The following is a 19,285-nucleotide window of genomic DNA, read 5'->3' as shown; positions in this document are numbered from 1 at the left end:
TGGATCTGGACATGAACAGTTGTAACATAATGACCGCCTGGCGGCCATTTTGGATCAGATTGTGACCTACATTGACGAGAATATGTGTATCACAGCACATCAGTACGATTGTTGCCTCCTCGATTTAGTCAGACGATTTGCAAAGAGGGTTACTGATAATGGACCCAACTTGGAGTATATCTGGCGGAATAATATGTTTGTCCGATTGCCAGTTGCTTGAGTCGAGGTCTACCCTTGACTGCCTGTCTGTCTTAACATTCGGTTTTCCTCGGATGTGATCGGCAGATAGTGTTATTCTTTTCGTCAGGCACTATTCCCAGAGATGTTTTGCTAGTGTTACCAATGAGCGTGATCGTGTGCCCCCTCTCCATTTATTTATATAGGATATTGATGTCGTATTGTCCATTCTAAGTAGAAGGTGACAATTCTTGACCGACTTGATAAATGGCTTTACTGCTAGAATGGCAGCTAAGAGTTCTAAGGCACATACATGGAGGGATGCTTCCGCTTTACTCCATGTAACTCCGTTTCTGTCCCATTGTGTATGCCACCACCGTTTTCGGGGGGAGGGGGCATCTGTTGTGATGGTGAAATCTGGAACCGGCAGCATTATTTCAAGTGGGTTACCAACCACACCAAGTCGTTTCTCGCTTCTGTGTCGAGTGAAGACATTTTGGTGTATTCGTTGAACCATAGACCCTCTCGCTTCAAGGTCTATGGTTGAGCCTTGCAACATTTTACCTATAATGTACCGGTGCTTTGAAGACAGTCGGCGTTGCTTCTTCATTGTGCCAATGATTCGAGCAAGGTGCCGGACAGGAAAACTTTGTCGTTTCATGAGAGCCTCGCAGTTTGTTATACTGTTTGTGTGACCGAAGAGGAATAATCATTGTGGTCGTGAGTATATTAAGAAACCAAGAAACTCAATCTATTGAGGTACCAATTTGGACTTTTGCTCGTTCATGATAAACCCTAGATTTGTCAAGACTATAAGATCTGTTCAGATATGTCTGCCTTATGACTCTGGGCGTCAAAGGTGTGGCGAAGTGGCCGCCTGGCGGCAATATCAACCCGTAAAACGACCAAAATTGACGAGCTAAGGAACCACATAAAAAGGTCGATGTAGGATAAAACTTTATTTCGTTAAGCTAGGGGCGAGCATTTTAATCAAAAAAGTTGTCCATCCATCAAAAAGCGATAACTTCAGTTTAGGAAAGATCCCTTTCAAATAGTATGATAATTAGGTATTTTGCTACCTCATCGGCAAAGTCGATCGAGTCTAAGAAAAAACTGGTAAATGAGGCCAGGAGCGAGGTCGTGTGCTAAAATGCTCATGCAATGTGTTAAACAGTTTGTTCAAAGCATGTTGGTCGAAATAGGGCATCGCCGCAGGTCGTACAGTGCAACTGTAGTTCCATCATAATTATCATAACATACTGTATAAAAATCCGTTGACGAATTTTAAAAAACTGATGATTAAAATAACTTGGATTCAAAATTTTTAAAAATGGCCGAAAGGTGGCCACATTTGATTGTATCGTTAAACAAATTGACGTTTATACGTAGATCATAGTCTATTATTTTTATGCTTGTGCCGGGCTTAAACGATTTCATTGATAAAGAAATGGGTCTGAATACATGGACAGGCAGAACCTAATCAAAAGGAAGTCCCCCGTCCCTGGGCGGACGACTAAAAGCTCGTGTTTTACAAGGGGGGGGGGCTATGTCTCATGATCACCTTTAGGAGACGTGTGAAATACTTTATTTATTCACCCCTCAGAAAGGCAAAAACAAGTGGTCAATCTTTGTGGCAGTACTGATTTTACTTTGTTATCCATCTATTATTCAGCAAACGCTTGCAATAAATGACTGTAGAAAAGAACATATAGCGCCCAGTAGCGATTCTTATGTTTGTGTGTTAGACCATTCAGATGCAAGACGCTTAAAAGCATTTCAGTAAGCTTCACCTAAAAATTAATACAACCCTTAAGTGTGTGAAGGAAGTTTTGTAATCGAACACATTCGCCGGTACCAACTGTATGTCTTGGAACCTAAGAATTTTCTCCACCAACTCCTCTCAGCCTTGTCTACGAGACCGTAGAAGTGAAATCTAAAGATCTCCGAACAGTTACAAACTCACAACAGATCATCTAATCAAGCAGCTTGAAATGAGAATGAAATGACGCGTAAATAGTTTAAAATAAAATACTTGGTCATTGTTACTAGAAATTAAAACAAAATATATGTATGTATAGATGCACTTTTGTGTGTCCTTCTAAAATGTCCTGTTTCAATACTCGATGAAAAGAGGCTCTCTCTATGAAGGCTATCGAGTTGTAGCTTAATATTATTATTATTATTATCATTGTTATATCTAAGGTAAATTTGAATTTGACGAATAGATAAAGGATGGCAAATATTGGCCAAACAGACAAGCAATGATTTGAAATATTCAGCAAATGTATAGGGAAATATGAAGTCAACAGCAATAACATTATAGGCAAGAACACCGATATACATACATCGACACAACTACAGAATAAAGTGTATTTCCAAGTCTGTCTGTGAAACTTTGACAACTTAAGCTGTTGATCACAGAACAAAACCTATGGTACATTTAGAGAGAAATAGCATTTTACAGAATAGCGCAGATTAAATGCAATGTTGCAAACTTTGTATTCATATAATTAATTTCTTCAAATAAACATGTGTTTTTTTAAATCAAATACAAAGTTGCATTTTTGTCAAAGAGTGAATTTGACTGTAATTTTTCTTAAAAAACATACAGTGATAATATTTATTTCATTATTTAAACATGCTCTATTCATGTAATTATTTACCTTAGACTATTGTTGCATTGATGTTATTGTTTTTGTTAGCAATAAATTACCACTGATGTGTCATTTTTAAACATGTGTATAAGTTCGATTTATTCTGTGATTTAAGTAAACATGAGCGAGCGCAATGAGCAAGCGCTATCAGGAGTCAATTAGAAAAACACAATGTTTCTTTGGTTTCAGTCATTAAATTGCATGAATGTCTTTTTATTGCGTAATTTCCAGCAGGTTTCTGCCACAAATATTTGTGACTACACTTTTCTAAAGTGACATATTTCCTGTCTTGTTGTGTAGATGACGACATGCCTAATTTTACTTGCCTGACTGCATTATACGTGTTTCTGTTTCATGTTTTTCTCTGAGCTCAAGAATGAGGCAGGCCACAAAGCCCATGCCAGCATACAAAGAACTGCTTCAACAAAAGTTTGGTGGCTGCAAGATACGTGAGTGTGTTGTCCTACATTTGTTTCTAACCTTCTAGTACCAAAGGATACAATTTTCTGTTCCTCTAGGCGCAACCACCAAATGTATAAATAAGTTACATCGTAACAGATCGTTCCCCCACACCCTCCTTTCCAAGAAAACTTTAAAAAAGTAATTTATTTGCTCTTCACTTCTACCGCTTCATCACACAGCCTCGACTTCAGAAACATATTTCCACACGACATTCTCGGCTCAGCTAGAGAACCACTTAATTGCGACATCATGTTGCACATTGAATATTTTTATCTCACATCTCTTGGGATGATGAAATAAAGAATGAATGAAATCGATTATCCGACTCTTGAAATGTGTCTTATATCTTATCAATTATTTTAGACACCCGACTTTGGGTAATTTCGAAGGAAAAGGATTGTTTGTGTCATTGTCTGTGATCGCATGCATGACATGCAAATAATTGAGAAGAGCAAAGAGAGACCTTTGGAATAGGAAAAAAATAACTCCAGCCCATCGCATTGAATTGATTCCATGAAACTCTCATTCTCAATGCCAGAAGAAAGACTGAATATTGAGGACTTGAACTATGTTGAACCTGTGACCTGAAGTGCAGAATATATTCGTTACTTTTAAGATAATCTTATGTTGCAGTGCTGAACACCCCTCACTTGACTCATAAAACATTCATTGTCGCATTCAAAGGAAAACGTAAAAATTAATCAACGCTCTAAGATTGTTAAGATTTCCAATATGCAATGTTGCCAAAACAAATCCATTTTTTGTATTTCATACCACATCGAAATAATATCGTTTTTCAATGATAAGTTTTCTCGATTTTGTCAAAAACTGTCCGCGCATTAGTCATTCATGACAATAGCAAATGACAACCATGCAAACACCAATAATTACAACGTTTGGTAGCCGGTTGTTTTTGGAGGGGTTTTGAAAAAGAAATAACTGCATGAAACTAGCCTATTTGTCAATTTTCGTTTCAAGTGGTTGTTTGTATCTAACAGCATGTGGTCATTCAAGTCCGCTTTGCGGCAGTCGTTTGTGTGTTTGAAATCAACACACTATAGATATGCTATCGACATCGAACCGCTTTGCGCAAATAAAAGAGACAAATGGCTAAGAATACGGCTTTATTTAAGAATTCTATAATTTGATGTTTTGAGACAAACCTACTACATCAGTGTATGATCATTGTGCGTGGTCAAGCTTTAAGGCATTATACGTCTCTAAACAGAAATTTAATTTTTTGTTCCAACTTTTCTCAAGAAAACTTATAAGTACAGTCATAGTTATAGCTCTAGCACCGCTGTACAAAGTTTGGGATGAAAGAAATTACCTTGAATTCACGTATATTTGCGATTCCAAAAGGCGACCATACGCGGTGTTAACTTCCTGGAGAAAATGTAATATCATTATTCGAGGGACTTTAATATGGATCCACAAACGCAGCAGACTGGGGAAGTAGTATAAAAGGTTGAAGGTCTTTCTCTGAAGCGAATCCTACTCTAATGATAAATGTTACAATAATTTTAGAATGATTGGTGACTTCAATGGCAAACAAAGAAAGGATAAAAGAGTCCGTTTCCATGTGTACAAGATTACGACAAATTCTGGTGAACCTTTTATATCTTTGACACATAATTGAACATAAGACTAACGCATATTCTCGTAACTACCAGAGAACTGTATTGAAGATAAATGTGTGGTCACATTTTATTGAATATACAGAATTTCTGTTTTCTTGGTGTGAAAAAAAGATGCATTTCATCTCCTACTAGCTACGAAACTAATCTGGTGACATGTGGATTTTTTGCCTTTTATAAATCTCGAATTTCAACTTTCAATTCACAGTAAATAAATAAAACTATTGGTTTTGAACACAGAGGCTGGATCACCTTTCATCTGCTGTCTAATTTAAAATTCATGACTGCAGCGATGTGAGAGCATAAGATAGTTAGTAACGCACATTTACTATGTGGGGAAAAACTACAAATGTTAACATACGTTTTTGATCAGTTGAGATGTTTATTTCTAAAGTAAGGAAAAGATACATTCATAAGAAATACAAAGCCATCTGACCATGAGTCTAATAAATAGTCAGATTGAGGTCACAGGCTTAATCGTAATATACACTAATGCTCACATGAATCAACTAACTAGGTTTCCAGCCACTTTCTATTCCTACGTATGGCATATATTTTTTCCTGAACTAATCAGCACATAAGTTGACATTCGTAGTGTATTGGTCAGGAGGAGATATGACGCCATGTTTCCAAGACAACAGGTTTCCCTCGTCGTTACCATCGCAGGCATTCTTAACACCAGTGACTTCCTCGTTGGTCAACACGCGGTCCCAAACATTGAAGAACGCCATGTTCCCTTTGACTTCATACTGCCTAGAAGTACCCAATATGAACTTGCCACCGGCTGCCAGTTCGAATCCATCACCATGTCCAACTCCATTCGTAGCTCTGACGCCATCTTTGAAGACCTGCCACTCACCTCCCGATGACTTCCACGTGACACACACGTGATGCCAATTGCCGTCATTGACAGTGGTCGAAACTCCCTTCCAGTCGCCATTCTGCACCATTAATTCGGTATCATACCACAAAGCCATCACGTACTGCCCTTGTGTTTGGTAAGTGAACCATCCTCCATTTGAGTAGGTTGATTGTAACCAAAAGCATGCAGTTAGCTGGGTCAGCTTAGGAATGGTGGTGGAGGTCTCGATGGTAAAATCACCTTCAAACATGATCATTTTTCCCTCCAGGCCAGACAACACTGGTTCTGTAATGTAACCCATACAGTCAAAGCGCTTAATTTAAATGTGTAATTTGTTTTATCAAAGCGATCAAAGAAAAGCGAATCGCGTTGTTTTATACTAAGAAAGTGTAGGTAGTATGTTTTGACACTATTGAAGTACAAACGAAAACAAGAGACATTACCGCATGTTTCGGCCTTTTCGATCGGTAAACTACCCGGAGCTGAAAGCTGAACACCAAGATCGTCTCCGTTCCACGATATCAAATTGCCGGAGACAGATCCATCACATGCTTTTGCCAAATTCTGGATTTCCTCTGCCGTTAGTTTTCTGTTCCAGGCATTGAAGTTTGTTATCTCGCCCTCTATGTAGCCAGAAGACCATGCGTCACTAACTTTATCTTGTCCACGACCAATAATCATTATTCCACCTGCTTCAAGTTGATGCCCCTTTTCGAAGTTGTCTCCAGTTGAGATCGTAACGCCATCTTTGAAAAACTGCCAACCACCACTCGAACTCTGCCATGTTACAGTTACGTGACGCCAGAAACCGTCGTTCGCACCACAGTGAGAGGAGTCTCCAGAGTTGCCGTGCACGTACATCTTCATGTTGCCAATATTGCGAACACTGAATTCGTCTTCAGCTGATGGAGAGGAATATGCGAAAGGCACGGCCGAGTTGCTGCCCGAACTTCTCACCCAGAAAGACACAGTAATATCAGATATACTGTCCGAGAAAGGTTTCGTTAATACTATCGTCGATGTTTCCCCAAGACGTACCATTTTCCCCTCTAATACTTGGCCAAGTTTTTCTGTGAAGAAAAATGTCGTGTTTAAATCTATCAAGGTTTTCTGAACTGATGCGAATGAACCTTTGTGACGAGTGTTGAAGAAACAGATAGTTGTTTAAAAAAATACCAAAACGTAAACATCTGCTTGGTGATGAAAAGAGCCTGACTGTACTTGAAAGATTGTGTCATCATTTTGAAGAATGGTTTAACGGTTATAGCAAGGTTACTGCAAATTGTAAGTGCAAGAAAAGCTGACACAACATGACGTATCTTGATTTTATCAAGTTTCCTACCACAATCCCCTGGCTTGCCAACATCACAGTACCCCCATCGCGGGCCATCGACCGTGTAGCACCAGGGGCCATTTTCATTGTCAGGGTTTCTGCAGTAGTTATGATCTCCAAGCCCACCGTTCGGGTACTTTTCAGGGGTTCTAGAATGCTTCCGTGGTGTCTGGGAGGTCCATTTCTGACAAATATGGCCCTCTTCGGTTTTTGAAACTTTGCCTCGATAATCATTCCCATTGGAATCTTGGTAACATTCATCCTTCCCACCTTCAAGATAAAAAAAATATTTCAGAATGAGCTAAACATAACATCTAAAGATTGTTATACATTCATATGCTTTTCACGTAACAATTATTTTGGTTATGGAAAACAAGGTAACACACTCTTTCAAAGTCGAAAATCGTAGTCCACGCCATTATATGGTTGAAATTCACAAACGTAAACAACAGTGAAAAAAGGGGACAAAATAAAACACAAGAGAGTTAAAATAATTACGAAAGGAAACAGGGACATCCATAAAAGACACATGTTACCAACGGTGAGGATATCCTGTCCCGACTCTGGCATCTCGAATAATTTAAGTCAAGAGTCAATGTTGGCACTGACGTTTCATTTTCAAAACCAGGTTCATCCATTCTACAGTATAGCGTGAAATAGACAGATTATCTGACTTTACACTCCAACGAAATTATTATTTGCTACTTTATTTATTCATTTTGAAACCTGCAGAGTAGAATGAAATTGCACATTTGATACTTTCCATGGAGTTGACACATTTTACAGCCATTTAGACTTTGAAATATTTATTTTAGTCATTGGTTTCTCTGATCAAAAACCTCTCTGCTATGATCCATGCTATTTTTATTCTTTATGTTGAATGCTTAAAGCTTCGAGTTTCAAGGAGCTGTTACCTTAAATGGAAAGAAATGGAAAGAAAGATGCACTCAAGGACATGCATTCATCTTGCACTGCTAATAATGAGTTTGTAAATATAGATACCACGAGCTTACAACACTGTCATCCTGAGTTGCTGTCAATATGACGATAGTTATTTATATAAATTGGAAATCATCGTTTTTATCACAGAAAGTGATAAGTAGGTGACAAATGATGTATATTGTAAACATCGAGGATATCTAAACAGGCAGCAGAGCTGAAGGCACCACGAAGACGTAAGTTGACAGGCAACATACTCACCACATGTCTGTTTGGGTTGGCCAATGTCACAATAGTCCCATGTTTTACTTCCGCCGGAAATGTAGCACCAAGCGCCACCAGAATCTATATCAGGATTACGGCAGTAATTATGATCGCCAAGTCCACGATTTGGAAACGCTTCAGGAGTCTTACTATGTGAGTGTTCAGTCCATTTAAGACATGTGTAACCTTGCTTAGTGGTTGATTTCATACCTCGATAGTCGTTTGCCAATGCCTCGGTAAAACATTCTCCCTTGCCATCTGTATGAATCAAATAAAATTATGTACCAAGACACGAACAAAATGATCGAGTCTTTAATCGATTCTCACTCAAATGTAGGACTCGCACAAAACTGACAGCAATTCTCGACGCAATTCGAATGACCAACAAGTACACTTCTACCGCTAGTGAACGACACTTTTTTGTTGTGGGGATTTTATGTCATGAAATGCGCCTTATTTTGCAAATCCTCCTTTGTTCTGCGCGCTCTGCACAGTGGCGACCAGTTCTTTAACATTCCTTTATGAGATAGCAGTGACTTGGTTGTGTTAAGGCCGCGTTCAAAAAAAGTGGTGAGGGGGGGGGCTGGAGGAATTCAGGGGGGGGGATTCGAAAATTTTTGGGGTAGTCGAGGGGGGGACTTGAAAGTTTTGCTCTGCCTATAGGGGGGGACCTGAAAATATTTTGACTCCCAACATTTTGATGTCGTCCAATGGTTCTAATATTAGTAATAATTAAACAAAAGCTAGAACCGTTTTGTCATATTTTATGTCTTTATAAATCTCGAAAAAGTCTAAAAATGTATGAATGCCATTCAATTTTCGTTGAAAACGTTGGCCTTGTAATGGGGCAGGAGCTACAACTTTTGATAATTTTTCAATATTTCTATGCAATGTATCAAACACAGTTTCTTGGTGTCTCTCTACAGCATGCTGAAAAACACAATATACAGTTTGTCAACAAAGCCCGTTTGTCTTAATATTGGTGATAATTGAATGATGCAAATGCACGGTACACGTAGGCCGTGTTGGCAAGCTGAATACTGGATAGCTCAACATTCTGTAGGGAATAGAACAAGAACACAATTGTATAAACTGAACAAAAATATTGTCAAAATAAAAAGTTAATACAACTACTGCCCTGCTACTACATACAGGCAGTGACAGTGATACATGTAGCTCTGACTCTGATGTAGTTTAAGAAGAGTTTCGGTCATAGGACACTCAATTGACGGTGTAACATACATCTACTTGTACACAAGATCCAGCCAGAGATCAACACATAGAAGACTAGGGGACTAACAGTTACCATGGATTTTTGAATTCTGGCATATGAGAACAATCAAATATTAGAGAAAAAAGATGGGGGTCACCATAATTGATCTTATACAAATATACGATGAAAAGTCAGTTTTTCTAAAATCACTTAAAATCAATATATAAAACCATTCATTTCAAGTTCATGCAGTGAATGAAATTTTCACATCTCATTGTACCAATAACACAAAAGTAAAACTTTGAACAGTAAAGACTCTAATTTAAATGGAAAAATGTGTGACTAAATGGAATCTTTTATTTCTTATCAAATTAGCCATTATTACACCCAAAATTTCTGAGATTAAAACATTAATTTCATGGAATATTTCAACCTTCCAGTATTGTCAATTTTGCAAAACATTTTATGAGTGGCATCTAAGTTGTATATGTCTTGTACTTTTGAAAAAAAAATTTGGTAGGTCACTGTGCTCATTTTTTCACAATTTGGTTAAACGTAGCTAGGAATACACAATTTTCATACTCTTTTATGATTGTCATTTTGTGTGCTTTTCAGCTGGTGCCATTGAACTGGCCAGAGTTGGATAAACTCAAGTCCGCTTAGACTGAGAAATCCAAACAGTTCACTAATGCATTTAAAAATGAATCAATTTAAGAACTTGCCCTAGGTATATGGCTCTACAACCTGCTGATTAGAGATAGTGTTGAACATTTGCGTGCAGAACGACACATTACATGTTTTTTTTTACTCTGCAATGCATTCCTAATAAATATGCGGCTATATGGTAATTTGGGGGGGGACTTGAAAATTTTTGAGGGTATTGAGGGGGGGGGACTTGAAAATTTTTGAGGGTATTGAGGGGGGGATCTGAAAAAAAAAAAGATTTCAATCGCGATTCCTCCAGCCCCCCCCCTCACCATTTTTTTTGAACGCGGCCTAACAGCCAGTACATATTCGAATTCATTTCATAGAACATGTAGTTTTTATATGTGATAAAAGGGTAACCTATTTTTACGTGAATTTGATTGTAAAGCGCACTGAGATTATTGTAAATTGTAGTGCGCTTTGTCAGAAATAAACATTACGATGATAAAGATTACAGAAATGGTGGAGTCCATGATTTGACTCTTATTTTCTCGGATATCAGCTTCAATACGAAGAAGGTACTCCGGGCAACTAGATTTACGATACCTTTCTGGCAAATGTAATATGCGGCACTGCTGCACACCAAGTCTGAAAACTGCATTAGTCCTTCCCTGATAACACAAGTAAAAGGTGAGGATAAGTTCTAAAAAGTCACCACAACAAGCATGCATATAAGAAAATGTTTTTGTCTGGCTAACCCTATTAGTAAGAATACATTACAAACATAGTACTGAGTACATAATACTCTTATTCTGGTGTGTTACGTCTATCTATATCTATATGATCTGTTACTGTCAGAGTTGTCTTCTATTTTCGCATCGTTTGAGTTAGGGATACTTTAACAGCTGTGGGAATAATTGAATATTGCAAATGTGGGGCAACGTCGATTCAGATGATGAATTCAAGGGGAAAAACGCTTTGTAAAACCTCACCACAGATACAAACATTCTTGACCGCCCCCACTGTTATTAGGCTCATCAGGTTCCCAGTTGAAGAAAGTTAACTTTTCATCATCGACCGTACTCCATTCATTTCCTTTCTCCGGATATCGCCTCCCGTCGAAATGAAACCGGAAGTTCCTCTGACTGTAGGTTTCGATGGTACTTATGACGTGGTCGTTGGTATCTTTGTTCAGTATTTTTGCCAGAGAGCCTTGCTGGCTTTGGCAGATTTCAACAGCGATGTCACGATTGTCGGCCTCAAACACGGATGGCACATATTTGACGTCCTTTGGTTTCGAACCTGAAAAGCAAATGTACTACAGTTGAAGTCAAATAAGATTGCATTTGAATTTTAAGTGACGCACTTTCTTTCTCTGCTAATTGAATAAAATAACATCTCTCCATATCTTTGCTGAACTACTTTCACTGGTTTTAACGAAACTCTGTCGTTAGTTCAAAGTAGATTCGGATACTTTTCCTTGCATCTCACTAGCAAAAACGTATTTGGCACTCGGTGAGGCTTATCGGTTGTTGCCATGAATATTGTTTGCGCGAAACACACACTCCAACTGGGAAAAACAATACAATTAATAATTTTCAACAAACTTAGGAAAGTTTGAGCAAAACTTCATCGAGGCGCTTTCTACCTTAATGAGCGGCAATGAAGAGAAAATAAGGTAATAAAGTAAGCGTTGACTTACCGATGCCCGTCGACGAACAGGATGATTCGTTAACACATACGCAGGTATCTGCCAGACACACCTTTAAAGTGCAAGTGATATTTGCATGACGACGCTATGCATGACATATAACATTGTGTCTTCCGTATTTTGCTGAATTATATTTAACTTGTTCGAAGCAAACGTAAGTCGGATATCGATGTTATAAATTCTTCATAGCAGTTTTTGCTTTATTCTGGGTATCTGTCTTTGTGAGTAGTAGAGTAAAGGTGGACAACTGGGATTAATAAGAATTTTACACCCCATTTTATTCATTTATCTACATGAAGCGAAGGAAAAATTAACCATCCATGTAACTAAAGTATAACCCTGACCTATATACGAACTCACGCACAGCAGTGCATTGTCCTGAACTCAGCGGGAAATTCCCTGCTGAGTCAGGTCCTGGACTTGCGCAATACACTAGCTGGGAACCACTGATGCTGGGACATGTAGAAACTTGTTCTGTCTGACCTAAACACGTTCCGAAGGTGTACGGGAAATTCCGTGTGAGTCATCACCATCAAACTAGCCTATATAAAGGCACTTTTACCCGTGTTGTCAGTCAGTCGCGGAGTCCAGCTGATGTGAATTTTTTCCTACTGCATGACTGAGGTCTGAATTTCCGGTAGGTTTTTTTCTGAACTCGGAGTTCCTATCGGTGCGAACTTGTTCACCTGATAGATAAAATTTTAGTAATTTCCTCTGAACTTAAAATGTGACGGAAGACCATTACTTCAAATAATATGAGACGTTTCAGATGAATGGTACTGATATCTAAAGTGTTCACTCTTTTATCTCTACGTACAAATGTAGTTCCTAAGTCGTTCTCTATTCTATTCCCACCAACAAAACATTCAATACTCATTTCCCCTCCCCGATCTTTATCAATACTTATGATAATATCACAAGTTGTTCTGTTATCTGTTTTCATAGCATAATATCCAACCAAATCGTCAAATTCATCTCCAGTAGCTAACTTTACACATCTAATGAGAACTGTACCATGTTGAAGTATTTTCATATTATCAGTCATCTGTTGATTTACTGTCTGTAAAGTGAGAACAGCTGCCTCATCACCGACACTTTTAAGACCCAGTTTCTTTAAAGTTGTGTCCCAAAATAATCTAACTGGAACTCCGCTAGCTGTATACGAGCAATAATTCTCCCCTCGTTTATCCACCTTCTTAATGTATTATCTGCCTTCATTATTGTATTAAGAGGACTAATTTTAAGGTGAATCGGTATACCAAGAAGTGCAATGTATGGATTCGTAGGAGTAAGCCAACTACGAAAATCTAACAACTTGTACTTGTTAACATTGCTATCGAAATAAATAACATTTGGAGTTCCTGGTGGTTCAGCAACTCCACCCGCAATTTCACTATCCAATATATCTAAGATGTTACGCGGCACATTATAAGGCATGAATTTCTGACTAGCCGAATCCCATGTCAGAGCAAAAGGAGTAGGATCATTCGAAGCCTTTGTGGCGTCAATTACAGTTTCATCAATGTCTTTAAGTTCGGAAAATTCTACAGCATGTTCGTGGGGTGGCGCCGCGGCATTGGCTAAAACGAAATATTTTTCGCGGTCCTTGTAACGAAGGACGTAATCCTTATTATGATTAGCAGCCATCTTAGTATTATTGTTAACTTTAACATCACTCAGATCTTCAAGCTCAAGATTTTGCATACGAATTGTACCTAGACCGAAGCCACTTGGATCAGACATACTCCGTAGGGACCTATATACAATGAAAAATTAAATAATACCTTGTAATATACACAATCATGGCTTCAGCTATAGGAATGACAGTTCTCGGTGCTGTATTAAATGCAACGGCATTTACAGGAGGAAATATTATCGGACAAAAGCTTTCGGGGAATGGTGACGCTCTTATTGAAGAAAAGGTCCGACATGATAAAGCATTAGAAAAATTTGAACATGATCGCAATGTCTGGTCAGAAAAAAGATTACTACAGGCTGATTGGGAAAGAGAAAATCAAGCAAAGGACGCACATGCTGCAGCTGAGTTAAGAGATACAGATGCAGAAATCCTTGAAGAAGCAGCGGCGCAAGCCAACTATGCATCAGGTCGTTCCGAAGGCGAAGCAGTTCAATTCTCAGATTATTATCAACCCAGTCCTGAGCAAAAGAAATATGAAATGATATATATTGCTGGAGGATTGGTCGTGGGATGTTTTATCTTCCGATAGGGTTACACCGGCCCCGCTTCGGGACTACAATAATTCAATACAAAAGCTAATTGGCCAGTTATTGAAATCGATCATGTTTCCATCCTGATCCGTTATCCAGATACGAATTGAATTCATCCAATCTCCCCCTTTTCTCAATGGCATAGAAATTGCTCCGTTTTTAAAATCGTAAGTAACCTTTTCACTTATTTCTCTCGTATCCCGGATGGGAAGTATTTGTAAACAGTTCGATACTTTCCCCTGTATGTATTCACCCGAACCAAATGAAACATAATTTCCAGTAACATCGACTACATCTGAATGAACTATATATTTAGTGACTGTTAAGAAATCCACTTTCTTCGGACTAATAGTACTTTTTATAACTGGGTTGTCCTCAGGTTTATCTGAAAAACCAACTACGTTGGCAAAGCTACCTGTAGCATTGAAATAAACTTTAACATCTTTAGCCAAAGTTAGAAGAACGTGGTTTGTCGGCAGATGTTTTTCAAAATTAATTTTTTGCTTCAACCCGATTGCTTTGTTTAACGTATCGATATTGTAGTTACCTGGACGTATTGATTTAGTCTTCTTTGGTTGGTCACCTTCTTGATATTTTAGTACATTATTTGTCGATGTTATGTTATGCCATGAATTATATAGTCCACACTCTAGCAGTCTTATCTTCGTAAACTGTGTCGTGTCAATACAAGGGTAAAAATTAACAGTAACAGGTTCACCTGTTTGACTTTCAATCCAAATGATCATTGTTGTGCGCTGTATATATTACTAAGTATAATTTTTTGATGAATAATATTCCGAAGGTGCCCATTACGAAGTATAAGGTTCAGCAGGAATAATATTTTTCTGTTCAAGAAGATCTTTAGTCGCAACCGCGGCAGCAGTCGCACCGCCTAATTTTGCCAAGCGAGTTAAATTTGGTCGACTTGGATCGCCAACCTCTATTTTCAGAAATTTGCTGGAGATCATAAGATATCCCATCGCTAGTCCTGCGATTACAATACCATCGTACATTGTGTTTACAACTGTTTTAATATCCATGATTGCTGACTAGTATATAAAATAAAAAATAAAAATAAAAAATATGGGGAGTTAATCCATCTCATACAATGTAGAGGAGCTGGAAACCTCCCCCTCCCCCTCCCCTCCCCTCCCCTCGGAACCCCTGTCGGAACTGTTCTGGAGGGAGCTGCTACGGGCTCTGTTTTTTTCGCTTTCTGAAGCGGTTCATCTTTCCGGGGGGGACAGGGGGTATGTCGAGCACGCCCCCAATATAGCCCTAATGCAGTCAATGAAACTCCCACAATTCCTAAAACAAGATAACATTTATTATACCAGCGTGAGCTATCACACTGTTCTTTCATTATAGGCGGTAGGTCTGCTTCAGTCGCTACCGCATCGCTCCCCCCATTCCCCTCCATTGCTTTTAGTTTCTTCTCCTTGTTTTTCCTGTTCCATTCCGCTAATTTCTTGCCCGCAGCAACTCTCCCTGGATGCTTCGGCGGTAACGTCACTTTCTCTATGTTGCGCTGTGTCGGAGTCGTTTCCGTTTCCGGTGTGGGCCCCGTTTCCGTTTGCTGAGTCGGCGAAGTTGAATCCATTTATTTCAGGTACTATATTAAACCCGATTTTTTTAAAATTTAAATGTTTACCTGTAATTAAACCGGTGGAAACTAGAGCAATCAGGGGCCCCCATGTGTACCCTATCCGTCCTGATAATCGTTTTATTTCACTGTTTAGAATAAAATCCTTTTTAAGATCAGTGGCATAGTTATCTCGGTCATCGATTGGAACTACCTGACTGATTGCGCGGGCTCCTAGATCTATGAAACTTTGAGTGATGGTATCACTTATAAGAGAACTGTATTTCGCTTCGTACATTTTGAAGGCTTTATCCACCGTTTCATCTTTCCATTTTTCTACGTCAACAACTGTAATCTCCTTACCAAAAAATAACTTACTTTGACCACTTGCGATGACACAGAGTATTTTTTCACGTTTCGTCTCTATTATGGATCGATTATTGTCCGACGCTGCGGTTGGTCCTTCCGTTCCGATAGGGGAACCGTTCCGATAGGGTGCTGTCGTATTTGCCGCTGCCGATGACTTTATTAAATTCTCCATTGTTTGCAGTATGTTATCTATTCTTAGTAAAAAATAAAAAATTCGTTTAAACCTGAATCCGAAATAAAGTATTAACATAGTCTGGAATGTTAGTAACCCTAACGGAACGATTCCGACAGGGATTCCGGGAAAATTCTCCTCCATTTAAATCTATATGTATATAGAAACACGAATAATGAGTACAGACTTATTCCCAGTTGCTTTTCAATTGAATAAGACGAGCATACCAACAGTACAGCATGCTGATATTCCTTCCAAACCGGACGGGGGAATAAAACCTATTCTCATGGACTTAGAAATATATGTAACACCGACAGATAAATTTACTTTTCATCCAAGGGATGTGTTCAAAGATAACGTAATCACTCATCGATCAGCTAAAGAAAGTAATGTCTGGCTGGGCAGTCCGCATATGAAATATTGGGACCAGCAACTGAATTTCGCTGTATGGTGCAGCACTACTGGTTGCGGTATATCATTCGCCCATCTCTTTGATAATAAATTTCCGCCGCAAATACGATCATTCTGCCGTTTCCATGTATACTTTACAATACGTAGGATCCTTCACGAAATGGGCGTTGCACTTCCAGACGACCCCCTCCCCACCTTCAAAGCGGGCGACAATCCATACAATCTCGTCCAATATGAACTTCTATGTACAGAATTTGGAAATATAAGCCCAACGAAGTCCGACTTTCGTTATCGAAAAGGTCAAAATAAGGGTCTTGGTTATGGTTATGAATATTATACTAATCGTGGGCCCGTTAGACAGCCAAAAGCGATATACAACGGTCATGACTTTTTCCTCTCAGCCGACGGAGGCGTTTTCTATACACATACAATTTTTGGAAAGAAAAAACATGTACTGTCCGACAAAGACCGACCACACTATTATTTCTTCCGAAATGATGGATCAGAGGGGCAATACAATAGTTTCATTCCTCTGAAGGGAGACTCGGGATTGACAAAGGCTGGCCTAGCCCGCCTCAACGAAAGTCTTGAAGCCTACGTATATTGCATACTCGGTGCACAAGCAAATATTCGCAGTACCATAGTAGGTGATACTGGCAGTGCAGAGCAAGTCCGAAAAGAATTCGGTGTTCTCCTCGAAGATGAAATTCGTAATACAGACAAAGTAATCAGTTATAGGCGATATCAAGACACAATAATGAATACTGGTGTCAAACTTGATATGGCAGTCTCACCCAATTTACTTCTCTTACCGTCTGAAATGGTCATTCTTTCAGGCCCAGCAATCACAGGTTATAATAATGAATTGCAATACGCAACAGAATCTATGTCCTTCGGAGTGAACGGTGATATAAACACGGAAGTTCGAGAAAGTGCTGTACATGAGATGGAAGGAGGAGGGGAGGCGGATCCTGTGAAGTGGCAGGACGAGCCCGGAGGATCACCACCTCACAATGACACGACTCTGGGGGGCCTCCCCTCCCCAGAACGGGCAGCATCTGCAACACTCGACGCAGACCCTATTCACGAATATGGTAAAATTGGTTTGTTATCTTTAGCAATATTCATTACTATTGTAGGTACTGGAATAAAGTCACTAAATATATAGATCCAGAGGAAATGTCAATATACGTAACCCCACCATTCAACATGATTATAACTGGACCGACATATTCTGGCAAAACAGAATTTATGTTGGACCTCCTCACCGGTCCGTACTTAAGGAAATTCGAATATGTGATATTCATTTGTCCAACATTCATGAATAATAAAGCGTATAATAGAAGATTCATTTTCACCGATGATAATGTGTTTATATTTCCAGTCGGACTCGATGCAGTGGATGATACATTAACCTACGTGCATAAAGAATGGGCTGGAACGAACACTTTAATAATCCTCGATGACTGCGCCTCGTCCAAAGATATGAAGAAGCGCAGTAACGTTTTAGTCCAACTTGGTTTCAGCGCAAGACATGACGGATTATCTGTCTGGGTTCTGACTCAACAATATACTAGTATTAGTAAACCATTTAGGGAAAACATACAGATGTTAGTACTATTTTACACACCGAACAAGATAGACAACAAAACTATTATAAAAGAATATGGAATGGAGGTGTCAGAACGGGAAGCCGTGGGCCTAATCAAGCAATTGAAAAGTAGGCCATTCAGTAATCTAGTATTTCGTTTACGGAATCCATACGACATAAAATTATTCGTATAATATAGCAATTATGGAAGCTGAAGGTTTCACCCCCGAAGGAACTTTTAGAGAATTATATTACAACCCGAAAACTGGTTTTGGAGGTGTACAAAAATTGTATGACGCAGCACGCTCCAGCGGGTTAAAAATTACTAAGAAAGAGGTGCAGGAGTGGTTAAAAACTCAGCTTACTTATAACCTACATAAACCGGTACCTCGTACTCGTGCTACGGGCGGCCGGCGCGTTTTTGTAACATCGATAGACTCTCAATGGGAAGCGGATCTCGTGGAATTCCCTTCATCATTCGCAAAAGAGAACCGTAACATTCGATACATGCTAACAGTAATCGATGTACTCAGTAAATACGCATGGGCCAGGCCGATACAGTCAAAAACGGCTGATGATACGTTACAGGCGCTACAAGATGTGATTAAGAAATCCGGGAGAAGGCCCGACAAACTTCAGACAGATGAGGGGCGGGAATTTACTAACCGAAAAATGCAGGGGTGGCTCCAGGAGTCTTCCATTCATTGGTTTCACACCTACAGTGACAAAAAAGCTAGTGTTGTTGAACGTTTTAATCGGACTCTTAAGACGATGATGTGGAAATACTTTACATACAGACAGACACGAGAATGGCTTTCTATTCTACCAGAACTTCTTGAGAATTACAATAACACCGTTCACGGAAGTATCAAAATGAAACCCAGGGACGTAACAGAGGAGAACGATTGGCAGGCATTTTATACACTATTCGGTCCTGAGTTGGCAGCCGGGGGAGTTGACCCTGAATTCAAGCCGGGAGAACGAGTCCGAATTACAAAATACAAGACCACTTTTAAGAAAGGATATTTACCAAA

General features: G+C 39.2%; 1 protein-coding gene across 1 annotated transcript in view; it reads right to left on the bottom strand.

Annotated features, from left to right (window-relative positions):
• Positions 1-5,300: 5,300 nt before the first annotated feature.
• LOC139118678 (uncharacterized) overlaps positions 5,301-19,285 on the bottom strand; it is a 33,047-nt gene continuing 19,062 nt past the window's right edge. The window contains exons 13-19 of the mRNA XM_070682096.1: positions 11,889-11,949; positions 11,179-11,488; positions 10,793-10,857; positions 8,326-8,586; positions 7,135-7,395; positions 6,236-6,862; positions 5,301-6,077 (exon numbers count right to left, since the gene is read on the bottom strand). Coding sequence (XP_070538197.1) covers positions 5,497-6,077; positions 6,236-6,862; positions 7,135-7,395; positions 8,326-8,586; positions 10,793-10,857; positions 11,179-11,488; positions 11,889-11,949 — 2,166 coding nt within the window. The 3' untranslated portion in view covers positions 5,301-5,496. The remainder of the gene's footprint in view (positions 6,078-6,235; positions 6,863-7,134; positions 7,396-8,325; positions 8,587-10,792; positions 10,858-11,178; positions 11,489-11,888; positions 11,950-19,285) is intronic.

Source organism: Ptychodera flava, chromosome 19, assembly GCF_041260155.1.
Source record: "Ptychodera flava strain L36383 chromosome 19, AS_Pfla_20210202, whole genome shotgun sequence".
Lineage (NCBI taxonomy): Eukaryota > Metazoa > Hemichordata > Enteropneusta > Ptychoderidae > Ptychodera > Ptychodera flava.
Note: the sequence above shows the minus strand (reverse complement) of the source record. Positions and strands in the feature narration are given on the sequence as shown.